This window comes from Chelonoidis abingdonii, chromosome 6, assembly GCF_003597395.2.
Source record: "Chelonoidis abingdonii isolate Lonesome George chromosome 6, CheloAbing_2.0, whole genome shotgun sequence".
NCBI classification, from domain to species: Eukaryota; Metazoa; Chordata; order Testudines; family Testudinidae; genus Chelonoidis; species Chelonoidis abingdonii.
The window spans coordinates 122093142-122110328 of record NC_133774.1 but is presented as its reverse complement, the minus strand read 5'-3'; the positions used below and the strand labels follow the sequence as shown (position 1 = coordinate 122110328).

The following is a 17187-nucleotide window of genomic DNA, read 5'->3' as shown; positions in this document are numbered from 1 at the left end:
GACCCATAGAAGGTGTGAGGAGAACTTAACATAGGGAAATAGATTCAATTAGTGTAATGACCCAACCATTCCCAGTCTCTGTTTAAGCCTGAATTAATTGTATCTAATTTGCATATTAATTTGAGTTCAGCAGTCTCTCTTTGGAGTCTGTTTTTGAAGTTTTTTTTGTTGCAAAATTGCCATAACCGTTCTTCCTGATCCACACATATTTCATATTAAACAAAAGAAAGATTAAAATGGGGCATAAATTTTAGGCACTGAAGGCTGAGAGGGACATTACCTATTTTTCAAGTTAGTGGTGAATTGTATAAGATACTGAATATAAAAAAAGAGGAGCTAACAGCCATACCAAATTCAATCGCAAAATTAATGTACAGCATGGACAGATTATGAATAAGATCTGCTTGTACCAAAGAAAAACTATGGAAAAACTGATCTTTCATACCAGTTAAATCTCAACTAACTCTTTAAATCCCATGTTAAAAGATGTGATCGATCCAAAGAAACTTGTTTGGGGCTAATGTAGGATGATCTTCAGTAAAAAGGTACACTCAAGGATTTCTACTGTTATTCATTATTAATTAACTCCAGCAAAATACATGGCCAGTAAGAATATTAAAAATTCTTACAATAAGATTTTTAGAAATAAAATGGCCTAACCATTTTGAAATTAGGAAGACAAGTCCATACTGTGGAATGTGACCATATCATTTTTAAATCTATTGGAAAAATACAAATGCCTAAAACATCTGAACACATTATGAATTACTGGAATTAAAAACAAATGGATTTGTTTAATGTGTAGAACAGCCTCCTGGAGCAGAGACTGCTTTTATCAGGTTTCAGTTCTGGATGAGCCAACTGCCCTGAATATTCACCAACCTTCAGCTAGAAAAATCTCTGTGTGTTTAGTTTGCAGTTTGCTTTAACTGACTTGGTTCCAACCTAATCATCTTTTCCATTAACCATTTTGGGTCCTTATGTTCATACCTGCTGTTAAAAAAAAACAAAAAACAAAACAAAAAACCCCACTTTATTTTACACTACAAATAGTAGCAATTCAAAATTTCACATAGTAATTCTTTTCCCCACTTGCAGTGATCCTGGATGACATAGTGTATTACAAGCTATATGTCAGTTGGTTTACAGTATTACACATTTTAAATTGACTAGCACCCCAATCCTAAAGTCAGATTCATGCAGGTGCACTGATCATAACGGGAATTCATCCAGACACACCAGTCTACCTATACAGATCTTAATGAAGAATCAGAGCCTAGTTTTGTAATAGTGGTGTGATAAGAAAGACACATAAAAGAGATGAACTCACAAAGGTTTAGAGATTATATCTACACAGTGTGTACACTGCACACACAGAAAAAAGTGTGTTAACTCGTGTTAACTAACCTGTGGTTTTTTGTTTGAAGTTTTTGTTTGTTTGTTTTTGCAGTTTAGACATACCCTACATGTGACTGAACTGTTCTTTTTCTAATGTAGGGGTAGTATAGTACCTGCTAGCTCATGCAATATTTGGTCGACGGATGTGAATTTAGTAATAATATTTTGGCCAATAGAGACTTCCTGAGCTCTCTCATTAACAACAACAAATAGAGAGTAATTGTGTGTGTGTGTGCACGAACGCGTGCACACGCACACACACACACACACGACTGTGCCTAGAACTATTGGGTTCTGATCCCAGTTAGGACCTCAAGATGTGACCAAAACACAAAACAACAGTGGACTGTGAACTAGCATCTATTAATAAAGTACTGGCGCTAAGAACAGAATAGTGTCACTTCCCAAAAAGGATAACATTATGCTATGAATGCTGAGTATATCCAGAGTACAAAACATTGGAGGAATTCTATCAATGACTTGAAACCAAGCCAGCCAATGATCAGGAATCTAATCTTAACACCTTTGCACACACAAGTTTGACCAATTCCACTCTACCAGAATTTTGTATTTGTCTACTCACCTCAATTACCTGTGGTAGCGACATCATTGAGGAGGGCACCAAAGCAGACGGGACTGCCATGGTAGCTCAGCAGATGTTAAATATATTAGGCCCCTCCTCCACACCTGAAGTATTGACACAGTTGGTCAGATCTCAGTCATGCTGGCATTCGCTCCTAGAAGGAAGGGGAAAAAAATCTTTAGATCATCAAGAAAGCCATGTAAACATAACCAACCAAATACCAAACTGCCTCCAAACCAATCTCCGATTAATTTAATTGCATGGCACAGTTTGCCTATTGGATCCATGACCATTTACAGAAGATTTGAAAGAGACGTTTCAAGGAACACATTGAAAGTTTGGTTCAGGATAATAAAATATTTAACCCATCCAGGTAAAACTAAATTGGAACATATTGAATCCAGCAACGTTAACAAAAAAATTCCAATGTATGTTTTAAAAGAAATGAGATATCATGACATACATAGTACCAGCATTATATGCATGCATTTCCTCACCAAGAAAATTGTTTCAGAAAAATTAGTTTTCAACTTGTATTATATAAGCAATTTCTAAAGTACCAACATGATAAACCAACATTTTATTTTTTATTTGAAACAAGATAATATAACTGCTCTCATATCTCTAATTGTAAACCAGGGACAGATTTCAAAAATGGAAAGTATCTCCTTTCCCCTCCAAATTGTCTAAATACTGCAGCATGATACAGTATGATCACATTAACTGCATATTTTTTTACCATCAATATAGAGTAACTACTAGAAGCTTGAGTCTCATTATAACTGATACTCAGTTTTAAAAGCAAAATATGCTTATTCAAAAGTGCAATTAAATACTTGAAAATTCCACAAACTTCTTCAGAAACACCCCAGTGCTATATTTTAAAAACATACAAACATTACTGCTCATTACTCATCTCTAAAGGAGACAGGCATTTGCAGTTAAAGGCAATATAATGATCTCAGCTTTCCCAAGACATGCTGAAATAATTTGGAGGATGAACAGAAGTACAGCAGCCCTTGATAATTTTTAGTTTGCATTCACTCTTTTTGTTTGTGCTACTTACACCACTCAAACAAACTGTTTTTTTGTGAAGTATGAGAAATGTATTCCTTATGTCACTTACTAGTTTAAGGTTCAATTGTTGACTGACTTTTGTTTTATGGGGGGAGAATTTAGTCAAACATTTTAACTTTGTCATCTGTTGCCATAGATATATTCTTTCTAACAACCTCATTTTTATCAGGGGTCTCTCATATAGTTTTAGATAATTTCTCTGGATAGTTTAACTGAGTGCATAGAATGATATTTTAAAAGAGTCTGCCATTTCAATAAGTATGCTAAACCATTTCAGAAAACTGCAATGACCCTTCTTCTGAAAAAATTGAAGTCTGGCCTTTTGCTGCCTGTGTCTAGCATAGATTTGTTGTGCTGTTGATCTTACAGAATTTTATTACCACTGGTGCAGTTCAAGAAGCAGTAACAATGGTGGTGGCATCAGTGTACTGTAATTTATACCCTTATGCCATCTCACCCTTACCAAAGCTAGTCTAAATGTCATTCTGGCAAAAATGCCAGCAGTTGCCTGATCCCACCATTGCTACCACTAGTATAGCTAGTAATGCAACAGTAGGAGATTTAAGATGAAGTTTAACAAACACCATTGTGCCTTGATAATTAACACACATGCACTCAATACAGTTGCAACATTCTGCGCATCTGATACTAATGTACTTAAAATGTTCTCTCACTTAAGTTGTGGGTATTTAAAGGTGTACTCAAATGTAGTTTGAGCTACTGGTCTCAGGCAGAGATATACACATTTGTAAACTTTGGGCATGATTATTGCAAGTCGTCTTTAGGAATGAAGACACATTCTGAAAAAGCTCCCAGTGATACACAACATAGCAGCCTATGCAGTTAGGAATATAGGTCAACGTAAGCACATTGCACCAGTACTCCTCAAGCTGTGCTAGCTTCCCACTGAACACGAAGTACAGTTCAAAGTCTCAGTCCTGCTTAAAGTCCTTCATAGGAGCAACACTAGGTGTCCAAGAGATGTTTTCTTCCTTGGCAACCATGGCAACCTCCCACAATGGCTACATGCCACAAGTCTTGAATAACTTGGGGAGATTCCTGGAGGGCCGGAGACAGAACTTTCAGAGGAGCTGGACCTACACTATGGAACTCTCACTCACAGACAGAATGATGGTGCTCAGGACCAAATACAAAACACACCAACAGCCAATACCTTTGTTAAAAACCTCAAGACATTTCTCCTACATGTTTTGAAGGAGGTATGGAGAGTGATTTTCTTTACTGCTATTTCAGTCCTTGAACTATTATTCTAATATTGGAGCACACTTCAAGACAAATTTAATTACAGTTTTTCCCACAAACCAAAAACAAAGAACAAAGGTGCAACAGGAAAACACATTTGTTAGTGAAAACCAAAAGAGTTCCCCATTCAGGTTGCTTTGACTGAGGTTATACCAGCTTCTTTGTGTATTTCCCTTCATTATATGTGCAAAAAAATGAAATAAAAAATGGTGAAAAGAAATGAAGTTAGTGTGTTCTCTGAAACTGGTTTTAAGATAATGATCAAATTCTAGGACCTCAACTCCTGAAAACGGAATTTAGCAGTTTTATTCACAAAACAAAACAAAAATCCCCAGCGTCCCTGTATACTGATATATATTAATGGCCATGGAACAGATTTAAAAGTTTTGTAGGTAAAAACTTAATGCTGTCCCTACCTAACATTGCCTTTCCTGGAAGATGTTGTGGAAAACTGCTCCCACTGACTGTACTGAACATCCATCAGATATGCAAAAAGAGTTAATTGGTATTTATCAGACTGAGGCCACAGTGTAGTCATCTAGATCAACCCTGCCAGTAACTTTCCTATTCTTAATTCACTTTCCTCAAAGCCAACATATATTTAGCATGCCAAGTAAGAGCAGATAGTAATGCAGGAAAGCTGTATTCCACATGCTTCTCTGAGTCAGTCATGTCTTTTTTTGTTTAAGCTCAGTCTCTGCCTGCCATTGTGTAAGATATTCCTCCCTCTTAAAAAGGGTCATCCTAGAAAGCTTGCTTCAATTTCATACATACCCCAGCATGCTTACATCACATGTAACTGAAACCGACCATCTTCCATGCACTAGGGTCAGTTTTTCCATCTTCTTTATACAGCTCTCCACTGAGCCCTCTTCTCCCCAGCTTAGCTCCTGCAAGAAATCTTTTCATTCTGTCCACACGACATTCTGCTCCAGATCTCTGCTACTGTCCTCACGTTGAGGAAAAAACACGGAGACCTCACCTTCCCCAAAAGACCTTCAGAGGAAACTAAATAACCAAGACACAGCACTTTAAAACTCCCAAATCCTTTGCAAAAACAGTTGTAGCTATTTTATAACTCTGATTTTTGGACTAAACACGATGCCCTCTGACAAACACAGAAAGCAGATTCACACTGTCTGAATATTAGTGTGCATTTATTTATTTTTTAAACCAAAATAAACTTCATTATTTGATCAAACACGAATATGTCAGTAAAGATCTTTTCTAGTCCTAGGCCACTAACTTCCTCTGCCACTGATTTGACAGATTCTATCACTTTCTCCCTAGCCTCGGTAAGCCCAGCCGAAGTGCCTCATGAGGTCTTACTACTTTCTCTAAAGTCAGATAATGATCCACACACACCGTATTTTTCACATTGCTTCTTCTTGTCTCTTTTTATTCCCCAAATGTTGTTACTGTTAGAAAATAGTGTTCAGGGTTCTAATGAGAAAAAAGGGGAAAATTCAAAACAAATGAGCCAAAAACTCTGTTTTACTAAATTTGGGGAGAGCTGTCCAGCTTGGAACAGAAGTCACAGAAATCTGATTACCAGATAAGAAAAAGTTACCATTTTCTGTCCTTCTCCTTATAGGGTTGCTAACTTTCTTACAGCACAAAACTGAAGACCCTTGCCTTGCCCTTTTCCCTGATGCCCCACCCCTTCTCTGAGGCTCCACCCCCACTCACTCCATCCCCCTCCCTCTGTCGGTTGGGGTTTGGGGTGAAAGAGAAGGCTCCAGGCTGGGCCAAGGGGTTTGGAGTGTGGGAGGGACCCCAGGCTGAGGCAGGGGGTTGCAGTGTGAGAGGGGGTATGGGCTCTGGGCTGGGGGTATGGGATCTGGGGTGGGGCCAGAACAGAGGGGTTCAGGGTGCAGGAGGGGGATCCAGGCTGGGGCAGGGGCATAGGACAGGGTTTGAGGTGTGGGCTCTGGGAGGGAGTTTGGGTGCGGGAGGGGTTTGGGGCAGGGGATTGTGGTGCGGGAGGGGGTGCAGGCTCCAGGAGCCAGTTTGGCTGTGGGAGGGGGCATGGGCTCCACTCACCTCGGGTGACTTCCCACAGGTGGCGACATGTCCCTCGGCTCCTAGGCAGAGGCAGAGCCAGGCAGCTTAGTACGCTGCCTTTGCCCAAAGATGCTGCTAGCGCAGCTCCCACTAGCCGCGATTCCCAGCCAATGGGAGCTGCAGACCTGGCACTCGAGGCAGGGCCAGTGCGCGGAGCCCCCTGGCTGACCCTTCACTAGGAGCCAAGGGACATGTCACCGCTTGCAGGGACCTGTGCAAAACCAGGTTGGGAGCCTGCCAGCGCTGCACCAACCGGACTTATAATGGCCCGGTCAGCAGTGCTGACTGGAGCCACTAGGGTCCCCTTTTGATCAGGCATTTCAGTCAAAAACCGGACACCTGGCAACCCTATCTCCTTATACCCGCCAGACAGAATCAAGGGACAAAAAAGATTCTGAATCCATTGATCCTTAAATTGGTTATGTTCACTGTATCATGTACAAAAGTAAGAGATACAACACACAAAGCTTAAAACCAATTACATGCTATCTTAATTTGATTTTATTTAGAAGTTTAATGCATCTTGGCTCATTACTCCTCAAATGGGGAGAAAGTGGTTATATCTGTTTCCATAAAAACTAAGGATTTGTTTTAAGGTTTCTCCAAACAAATACAAACTACGGAGTTAATTCAAAATTCCTAAACATACTCTGAGCACAAATTTCTATTTATCCACTTAGCCATACTTAATCGTTTCTACAAACATATAAATTATTTCTTTTACCAACTACGTTTAACAGCTAAGTAAAGAGAAGTATTTTAAGACTTTTTTGGGAATCACCCGCTTAAGCAGCAGAGGGTGCCACCAGATACAACGAAGGCTGTACTAGAATGTGTGTCCCGCGGTGTGAGCTTGTTCATTTGTTACACACCCTAGACACTTTGACTAGATGCATTAGAGATACTTTAAAATGTTGAGCACAGCACCAGAGAAGCTACAGGCTTGACCCACAAGTGCCAAGTATCTAGGGTGACCAGACAGCAAATGTGAAAAATAATGACAGGGGGTGGAGGGTAATAGGAACCTATATAAGATAGAGGCCTCAAAATCGGGACTGGCCCTATAAAATCAGGACATCTGGTCATCCTACAAGTGTCTCCTGACAGGTATTGAGCATCCTCAACTCTCATTCACTGCATTGGCAGCTGAAAGTACTCAGTAATATGCAGGAACTACCCAGGAAAGAGGTGGCGGCAGACCATAAAGAGAACCAAAGAATCAGAGAGGAAGTCTCTGCAAGTGAAAATGGCAAGTGCTATCAAAAAGGATATGGCTAATTTTTACCACCTGGTGACTTATTTGCAGTGAGCTGTTCAAACACAATATTAAGAGTTGAGAAGTAAAACTGAGACCTCAGGCCTCTACATGGGTTGCACTATTATTTTATGGGGGTTTTTTTGGCAAACAAGAATCACTCTAATGCTACGGTCACAGGTACCACACACAATTTCCTCATTCTGAAAATTTACTTTGCATATGAGACTGAAGAACTAACCAGCACCGTTTTTTATTTGAATTGTATGTCCGTATATTAGGAAAACCAAATACATAACCTCATCTTATGAGGACTGAGTTCATTCTACACAGAGGGCACATTTCCCACTCCCAAAATTTTCTTTGAGAAAATGAAAACTGGGGATGGGTTTTCAAGGCAACAAGACAGACCAAACATTAGATTTAAATTAGCTTGTAATTTAAAGATAGGTTACAGTGATTATTTGTATGAGGCATTTAAGGTCTTTTGCAGTTCATACCTGACATGGGAATTTGTCCTATATAAAAAACAGAGAGTATATAGATATATCTACCTATATATATTAAATAATGAAACAGGTAAATTAAGTACTATCAATAATTGTATATTACTAATATATTGTAGTATACCACTAAAAAACAAGGAAGCGTGAGACACCACTACAGCTCTCTGGTATTACATTTTGGAGAAGTGAAGAGAGATTGAAAATGTTGAACCTGGATTATACAGCATGAAGATTAGTGAAGAACAGGGTGGTGGTGTTCTCTCGACAGATAGAATTCTGTAACGATAACTGAGGGAAGTATCAGAAGTTATGAAGAGATTCAAATCCCCTGTAGGGGCACCTCCTTGTGGCTAGGTCTGGGAATTAACTCTTGCCCCATCTGGCGCCTCCTTCCATCAGTTACTCACGCTGTGACCCCATTCTCTCTTCATGACTCTGCCCTCTGACCAGGTCACTAGATAGTCCTATCTGTCCAGATAAAGTCCCATCGGACAAGCTGTCCATATGCTATTTCAAACAGTCTTCCATTCCAATTCCACATCCTGCGTCACTCTCTCAGTGACTGGTAGGGAACCCAGGCCTGCGTTCTACTCTGAACCTATAACTAGCAATATAAGTCTGTTTAGTCTTACACCCTGTTGTTATTTCCCTGGGCTCCTTCCTACCCCTCCTCTCTCTCCTTGCCAATCTCTGAGTTTACCCAAGAGCTTCCTCCACTCTCTGTTTCTACTTCACCCCTCTAGGCCTCCTGTAAGACTGCCTAGTCTAGGCAGGACCCAGGTCTTATTCTCCCCCTGGATTTCCTCCTTGACCTTGGCCAACTCCTTTCTCTCTAGGGAATGAGTATAGACCTCATACCTGCATCCCCCTCCTGCTCTCACTTCCTAGCTTTATGCTCCTAGCCCAGCTAGGTTTCATCTTCCCTAGGCCGTATCAATCCGTAGTTCCCCTGCAGCATCTAAGATTAATTGGCCCCGTCTGGCCCACATTAACCTGCTCAGGGCTTGGGTGTGGCGTTCACCCCATCACAGAAGTATTGCAGTTAACGTCCATTGTTGTTGCACCCATGTTGGTTCCAGTATATAAGAGAGAGAAGGTGGGTGAGGTAATATCTTTTAGGGGACCAACTTCTGTTGGTGAAAGAGAAGTTTTCGAGCTTACACATGCTGAGAAGTTAGTCCAATCAAAGTAAAAAGTAGCCTGCTGATTCAATGAACCTTGCCCTAGTGCTCCACTTTCTTTACTGTCTTGCCACTGAATACCAGGTTTCAGAACTCACCTTTGAAGTCCACCATGGGAACAGCACGAGTTACTGGAGGGACTGCCTACCTCTGTGTGACCACGGCCTCCCACAATGGCTGTGCTTCACTGGAGCAATTTAATTGTCAACCTCAGGAGTGAGGCTTGTGTGAGCAGAAGACATCTTTTTAGAAGATCTGCTTCTTGAAGAGATCAGAATGACCACAAACCTCAATGAATGTGAAGTTAAAAATACCTCCATGTTTCAGAACATGAAGACTCCAAGTACAAGAAACCAACAGATCAAAGTTCATACAAAAGTACAAAATACTGAAAAGTGACGGGGACAACATATTAACCAAAATCACTGATGAATGGAACTCTCTCCTCTCTTAATGTATATATGCACATACACACAAATAGCGCACACCCACAGAAAATCCCTGTAACAGAAGGGGAAAAAGGATATGACAAATGACACATCACACACAAACATATGTATAGTTTCTGCCGAATATATTTTTCATAGAATGCTTATCTGAATTCCTTAACTAGCCTATCATTTGCAGTAAAGGAGAAGTTACTAAAGAAGTAGTGATTAAGGAGCTCATCAGGACTTAACAGCCAAAACCAGTAGACAACATGTCAGAACAGCACTAAAATATTGAAATCCCTGACACACTCAGATATGCACACACAGATTAACCTAAACCAACAGCCCAACACTAGTATCACGTGTTGCCACAGCAACATGCACTATTCTGAGTAACTCATTTTTATGTATTATATATAGAACCCTGGCTGGAATCCAGCTGGTGGTGGCCGGATAGGTGGGTTTCCCACAGGAGCATTCGCCTAGCATCACACTGCTGTGAGCCGCACCCCTTCATTTTTTATATCATCCTTTAGCACAGGGGTCGGTAACCTTTCAGAAGTGCTGTGCCGAGTCTTCATTTATTCACTCTAATTTAAGATTTCACGTGCCAGTAATACATTTTAAATTTTTTAGAAGGTCTCTTTCTATAAGTCTACAATATATAGCCAAACTATTGTTGTATGTAAAGTAAATAAGGTTTTTAAAATGTTTAAGAAGTTTCATTTAAAATTAAATTAAAATGCAGAGCCCCCCGGACTGGTGGCCAGGACCCGGGCAGTGTGAGTGCCACTGAAAATCAGCTCGCGTGACAAAGGCGGCAAGTGTGCCACAGGTTGCCTACCCCTGTTCTAGCATATAGGCATTTGATACATTTTTAAAGCACTGGTTGACAAGAAAAATCTTAAAATCTTTCCAAGTAAAGGTTAAGACAGTTTCTAAGAGCTCTCCAGATTTAACATAAAATAATAGAGCATAAAACCTGAAAATACAACCATTGTGTAGTCAAATTATAAAGGTCAGATCATAAACTAAGTAGGGGGAAAGTCAATACTGCCTGCTTGTACAGTGTCTGATTACTTGACCTGCTTAAGAGGACGATTACGGTGAGAAGCTTCGGATAGATGATTAGGTTATTGAAAGTGCTCCAGCTGGAAATTAATATGTCCATATTAAAAATACTCCACAGCTCTGGCTGGATGATGTACAATAGGCACTGCTGTAGAAACACACACACACACGGAGTTGATTATGGTCTTGTATAAGTATAAAATCAGGAATAAATCCATTTAAGTCAATGAAGTTACATGGATATAAAATTAATGAGAGTACAGAATCAGGCCCTGAGCCCCTGGGGGGAAAATACAGGAAATAGGATTCTCAGACAAATTTACTATAGCAAAAAGGCACAGTGCCAGAAAATGCAATCGTTTATTAAAGAGGAACAAGTCTGAACCACAAAAGGACAAGGGCAGCTTCCTACTAATGAGATTTTGACAGCTTGCTGTATTACAAGGCATTGAAAGAGTGCCAAGAATTAGTGAGCAGATTCAAACACATCATAACCAAACTATGAAATGGCAGGTGTTTAATACAAATATTACTCTAATTACTCCTACTGTTTATATACATGGTTATCTTTACAGTAAACATATCCAGCAAACAGATAACTATATATGGGGAACTACATAGGAGCCATACATTTAATGATGAAACTGCAGATTATGGAATTTCTGCTTTATGAACATGACTAATCTCTGCCAGATGCTATGTGGCCACAAGACAGTATTCAGCATCTAGAAAGCTTCATTTATTTTAAAAGTTCAAGCATTGGGTTCCCTAAGAAAACCAGTTAAGATAATTGACACTGTAGTGCAGATCTGACCTACACAACACACAAATATCCCTAATGAATAAAGTGCATCTCTCTCAAAAAATGTTGTACTTGATCATGTTAATCTCTGGATCACCTGTCCCAGACTCAACAGGAAGAGGAACAAAATAGTCATTTTTTAAGTTATTTCTAAAAGGTAGAAGAATAGATCTCTGTATAGAAATAAAGGTGAGGATGGAAGTACACGGGACAAAGGACCATGCACGTTGTTTGAGCTCCACAACTAATTTGTTTGAGATCCTAAGTATACATTTACTTCATTGGAAAGAAGTCGAAGCTGTTATAAGCAGACTCCTTAGGCCAAAGGATAAACTGGGATTTTGGAATTCGTAACTTTTCACCATGCCACATTCTCTCTTTGATGATCAGCTGCAACCTTACAGTTTTAAACACTGAACCCAAATGAGAGCTAGGTAATGCAGTTTGGCTGTGTGTGTGGTTACACACCCTATATAACAGGAGTCGGCAACCTTTTGGAAGTGGTGTGTCGAGTTTTCATTTATTCACTCTAATTTAAGGTTCCGCATGCCAGTAATACATTTTAACGTTTTTAGAAGGTCTCTTTCTATAAGTCCATAATATATAACTAAACTATTGTTGTATGTAAAGTAAATAAGGTTTTTAAAATGTTTAAGAAGCTTCATTTAAAATTAAATTAAAATGCAGAGCCCCCTGGATTGGTGGTCAGGACCTGGGCAGTGTGAGTGCCACTGAAAATCAGCTTGCGTGCTGCCTTCGGCACGCGTGCCATAGGTTGCCTACCCCTGCTATATAAGAATAGATTTTTTTTTTAATGGGAACAAAAGACTACTTTGGAGAATAGGTTTCCTGGGGATGAAAAGTAACTTACTATGTCAAAGGTTACATCATAAAATCATCTTACTAAAGGGCTTAAGAAACAAAGGATAAATGCAACTGAAAAGAGTTCATGAAAGACTCTGGATTAGATTGGTGAGATGCCAATTTGTATCAGAAGATGCTGATCCTGATTATTATTATTACATGGTTCCATTATAGCCTTGAAACAAAATTATCCTGATTTCATCCATTTTGAATATGGATAATGCTATGGAATATAAGCGGGACTATAAAAAGGACAGTTATAACCATTTGTTGTACCAGAAGCATTTAGGATAAAATCCTGAGACTGTCAAGGGGAAAAAAGAAAAAGACACATGTAAACATGTAATGGGGCAAGTTAACAACAACAAAAATCAGATCTGAGACACAGGTTCCATTTTCAGGTCTTATTTAGGAGGAGTCATTCCAGATTTTATGCAGTCTCCTACTGCCAGAAGTACCCACTGTCTGTCTCCTCACTCTTCCCCTGCAGCCTGCATCTCTAAACACAATTATTAAACATTAGTTTGTTCAGCACGATACAAACCCGAGTAAAAGACTATCCTTACCAATAGAGCTTTAGAATACAGAAAACAAACACAAACAAAACAACATGTGCTGGCAGGCTCAAAGAACGGCAACAACAGCTTTGTGTACGGTTTTGTTTTTCTCCCTCTGCACACATGTAACTTGAAGACGACGTTTTATTGGTGTTGACATGGGTTAACGTTTAGGGGCATCAAAGAAGTGAGACAAAGAATCTTTTCCTTTAGTGAGCCCCCATTACAGCAATTTGACAGAAGAGTTCACATAAGGGAAACATCATTGCTCTTCGTTCAGCAGGAGGCAGTTAACTTACTACATTTGGTTATAAGAACAAACATTTTCCCATAATGAATATGACAATTTTACACACATTAGAGGATGTTATAAAAAGGTATTGAAGAAGTGGAGGGAATAGGAGGACACCAAGACAAAAATGTTTGTCCTTGGGCCAAGTTCTAGACCAAAGCATACCCCCTGTTCCCCCCTTCATTTAGGCACTGACACCATATGCACGGCAAAAGCAGCATTAGTGTTGCCTGCATTCCATCACAAGCGGCCTTCACCCCCAAGCAAATTATGCCAACCACAAGCAGGGAGATCTTTCCAAGGAACAACAGCACATAGACAGACCTCCAGGCATGTAGGGTAACCAGATGACAAAGGTGAAATATTGGGACGCAGGGCTGGGGGGGGCACGGAGGAAAAAAAAATGCCGCCGGAGACCCCCCCACACCAGCTCGCCTCGGGACCCCTTGGAATCCTGAGGTATATTCTGTGGGCCCCTGGGGACCCCAGGTTGAAACCACTGCCAAGTTCAGCCAACCCCTCCAACCACACCACAGGTGTCAGGGAAGCCAAGCAAGAGACAGGCATGATGGGGACCACAGCTGAGCAGTGCAAAGAGGAGCAGAAACGAGGTCCCAGCCGCGGAACTGCGCCCACAGGATTCTCCAGCAGTGGCTGCAGCAGGTGGGAGCTGGGCCGAGGGATCTGAGCCGGGCGAGCAGTGGCAACTCCTTGCAGCCTGGCTAGACCCCCTGCAGCACTAGATGGGAGGCTGGCGCGCCTGCAAGTCAGAGTCTTTTTGTGATGGCCACCGCCAGGTGGCACAGCCCCATTTCCACCCGACTCTATGGCGTCCACAACAGCTGAGCGCGCCCCGGCCCGGAGCTGCCAAGCCCACGTGCTGCGCTTGATCCCTGGGGCAGCCTGGCTTGCTTCCCAGCCGCCCTCCCGCCCGAGTCGGGCTGCTTCATGAGCCATGGGTGCGGCGCAGGAGGCCCAGGCCTGCCTCGCCTTCTACCAGGGGCTCGGGCGGAGGGAGCCGCTGTGGGATCTCTGCCGGGCCATGCTCGCCTTGATGGAGAAGCTGAAGCATGAGTGAGTGCTGGGTGCCACCCCGCCCACCCCCCCCGCCAGCGCTTGCACCGCCATACAGATGATCAGCACAAACCTGGGAGGGAAGAGGAATGCGGCGTGCTTGGGGAAGAGGCAGGGCCAGGGCGGGGATTTGGGGAGGGATCCAATGGGGGAAGGAGGCGGCAGAGTCGGGGCATGGGGGGCATGAGCCCCTCCGGGCTCCGCCTGTGCGCCAGAGTGGAGGGCAAAATTGCTTGTTTGTCCAGTGTCCCGACTGAACATCAGTTGGGACGTGGGACAAACAAGCAAATATCGGGACAGTCCTGATAAAATTAGGACGTCTGGTCACCCTACATGCATCCATGTCCCTAGATTGTCCTAGAACTCCCTTCCAGAGCTTCTGGCGCAGAGTCTGGAGAAATGCCTCTTCACTGGGAGAGAGGCAGGGGACCAGTATAGTAGCAACTCACCTCTGCATCTTCTTCCAGGCACAGTTTCTTCTGGTGGGCACCCACTGGCTGAAACTATATCCCTTAACCACTCTGTTGACTCATTTTCTCCATACCAAAAGTGTGGGGGAGGGTAACAGTACTACCTGCTACACTAGGGAGTTATGAGTCTTAAGTCACTATTTTTTGGAAAGTTATTTGAGGTACTTGGACGGAAGGCGCAATAGAAATACCAACCACCATGTGTCCCACCCGAAACTGGGTGTATACCCTCATTATTCTTTGCCATCGTGCTCCATTTTTTTACAAAATTTTTAAAACTAAAAGTACATGAGAAGTAAGTCATATTGCTCCCCATATTTAACAGTATGTGTCACTTTTATAGTACACTAACTAAATGCACTGTTTTGCGTTTTTATATATGCTCACACAAGTACTAAGAAAGATTTCACTGCTCACTTTAACAGTTCTACTGTTTTAATATTACATCTAGGCACTAGTGTAATACACATTAACACAAAAATGCTCAAAAGTGTGTTTGTTAAAGATATTTATTTTATATACATAAATGTACAGATGTGGTTGTTTTGTAGAGTGGAGGAAGGAAGAAAAAGTTGCAGTGGTTCTTGGTAGCTTTCTCTAGTTTTTATTGTAGCACCATTTGGTCACTGCAGGAGCTATTATATGTTAGCAAACATCACCATAAAGTATGTAAATATGAAAGAGAAAATGTATCTAATTCTGCTCTGTTACAAAACAGAATTTAGTTTAGTTTTATTATATTACAGTAGTGCAAGCCACTAATAACATTTTTTAAGCACCTCAAACCACAACCATAAAATGTTGTCCTCTACCTTCATCATCACGACATAAACCATGTTACACCAAGTTTATGGACAACTAGGTTAAAGTAGCTATAAGAAATTTAACAATATTTCTATTAGACAAGAACATCAAATTGAAACTGTTCTTGAAAAAAGTGCTTAAGTGATTACCCACAAACCAACAAAAATACATCATTTTGTTTTTTGCAAGTGACCAAGGGCAATATTTTTATTAAGGCAACAAGGTCTTTGAAAACAAAGTCTTATTTTCAGGCCAAAAGTCAAACCTGGCAAATGCAGGTGAAAATCTATCAACTTAACCGTGACTTGATACAGGTCTAAATTTGGCCAATTGTCTAACAGACATTGGTTATTCTAGTTTTCTATGCAATAATTTACTTCAGTAGTTTACTTCAAACAAACCACTGCATAAATATGGCAAACTATTTTTTGTTTTTATGGTTGCACCAGTATTTTAAAAAATGTGGAAGCACAATTAGTTTTTATGCCAAAATCTAAAGTAACGTTTTATCAGGAGACACTGTCTTATTTTGTAGCAGTGAGCAGATTGTTGAATCTTGACCTTGAGTTCAGTACATGCTGTACTAAGACAAATAAATTTGCAGAAGCTAAACTCGTGAAACTTTACCAAATGACCTAGCTAAGCACAGTAACTCAACTCAAATTGATTAAACCATTATGACCCCAAAGATGCATGTTTGTTTATCCCTTCCCCTCCCTCCTCCAATCCATTACTCATTCCAGGATGTATTTTGCCTGAAGCTGCAATCTAAGATCAACTCCTGCACTCTGCATTCAATTGCTAGGCGATTACAAGGATTACAATACATAATGCCTTTGTTTCAATAATTGGGGGTGGGGAAGGCGATAGGAGAAGAGAATGGGATTCATATACAAAGACATTAATGTGACCAGTTACTAGACAACATCAAATTACTTAGATCTTTTGAGCAAGAGAAAATATTTGCTGACAACACACACATTTAATGGGAAACTAATCTTTTCAGTTAGTGGGAAAAGATCAAAGCTCTTGCAAAATTATCAAAATGTCCAGAACTCCATAAATAGAATTTATAACAGTTAAAAGAAGAATATTCAAGTAAATAAAAAAACACGGTCCCAATCCTGCAAAAACGTATGAAGGTACTTAAAGTACACCAACTTCAGTGGGACAACCCACTTGTGTTTGCAGGATTAGGTCTTATTTGTTAACACACCAGGATGTGTCAATCTATCAAGCCAGTATCAACCAGTGTGCAGAGACATTTGTTTATAGACATGTAACCCTTCTGCCCCTCTGAGTTGGGAGCAACAAGGGCCAGGTTCAGTATCCAGGGGTTCCGTTTCAATAACACAAGGCATAACCGGCTCGAGCCCCGACCCAGTGACCTGGGACACTTACGTACCATACCCTCCTGGGCACCTCTAGGAGGCAATACTTCCCCTCTCGCAAGCACGGAGTCTGAGTGTAGCGAAATCTTTTTAATAAAGGAAGG

General features: G+C 40.9%; 1 protein-coding gene across 5 annotated transcripts in view; it reads right to left on the bottom strand.

The window, feature by feature from the left end:
• Positions 1-17187, bottom strand: part of LPAR1 (lysophosphatidic acid receptor 1) — a 122994-nt gene that overhangs the window by 71752 nt on the left and 34055 nt on the right. For all 5 annotated transcript variants that reach the window (XM_032764939.2, XM_032764941.2, XM_032764943.2 and 2 more), the window contains exon 2: positions 1982-2135. In XM_032764939.2, the coding sequence (XP_032620830.1) occupies positions 1982-2041 (60 nt within the window). In that variant the 5' untranslated portion in view covers positions 2042-2135. The remainder of the gene's footprint in view (positions 1-1981; positions 2136-17187) is intronic.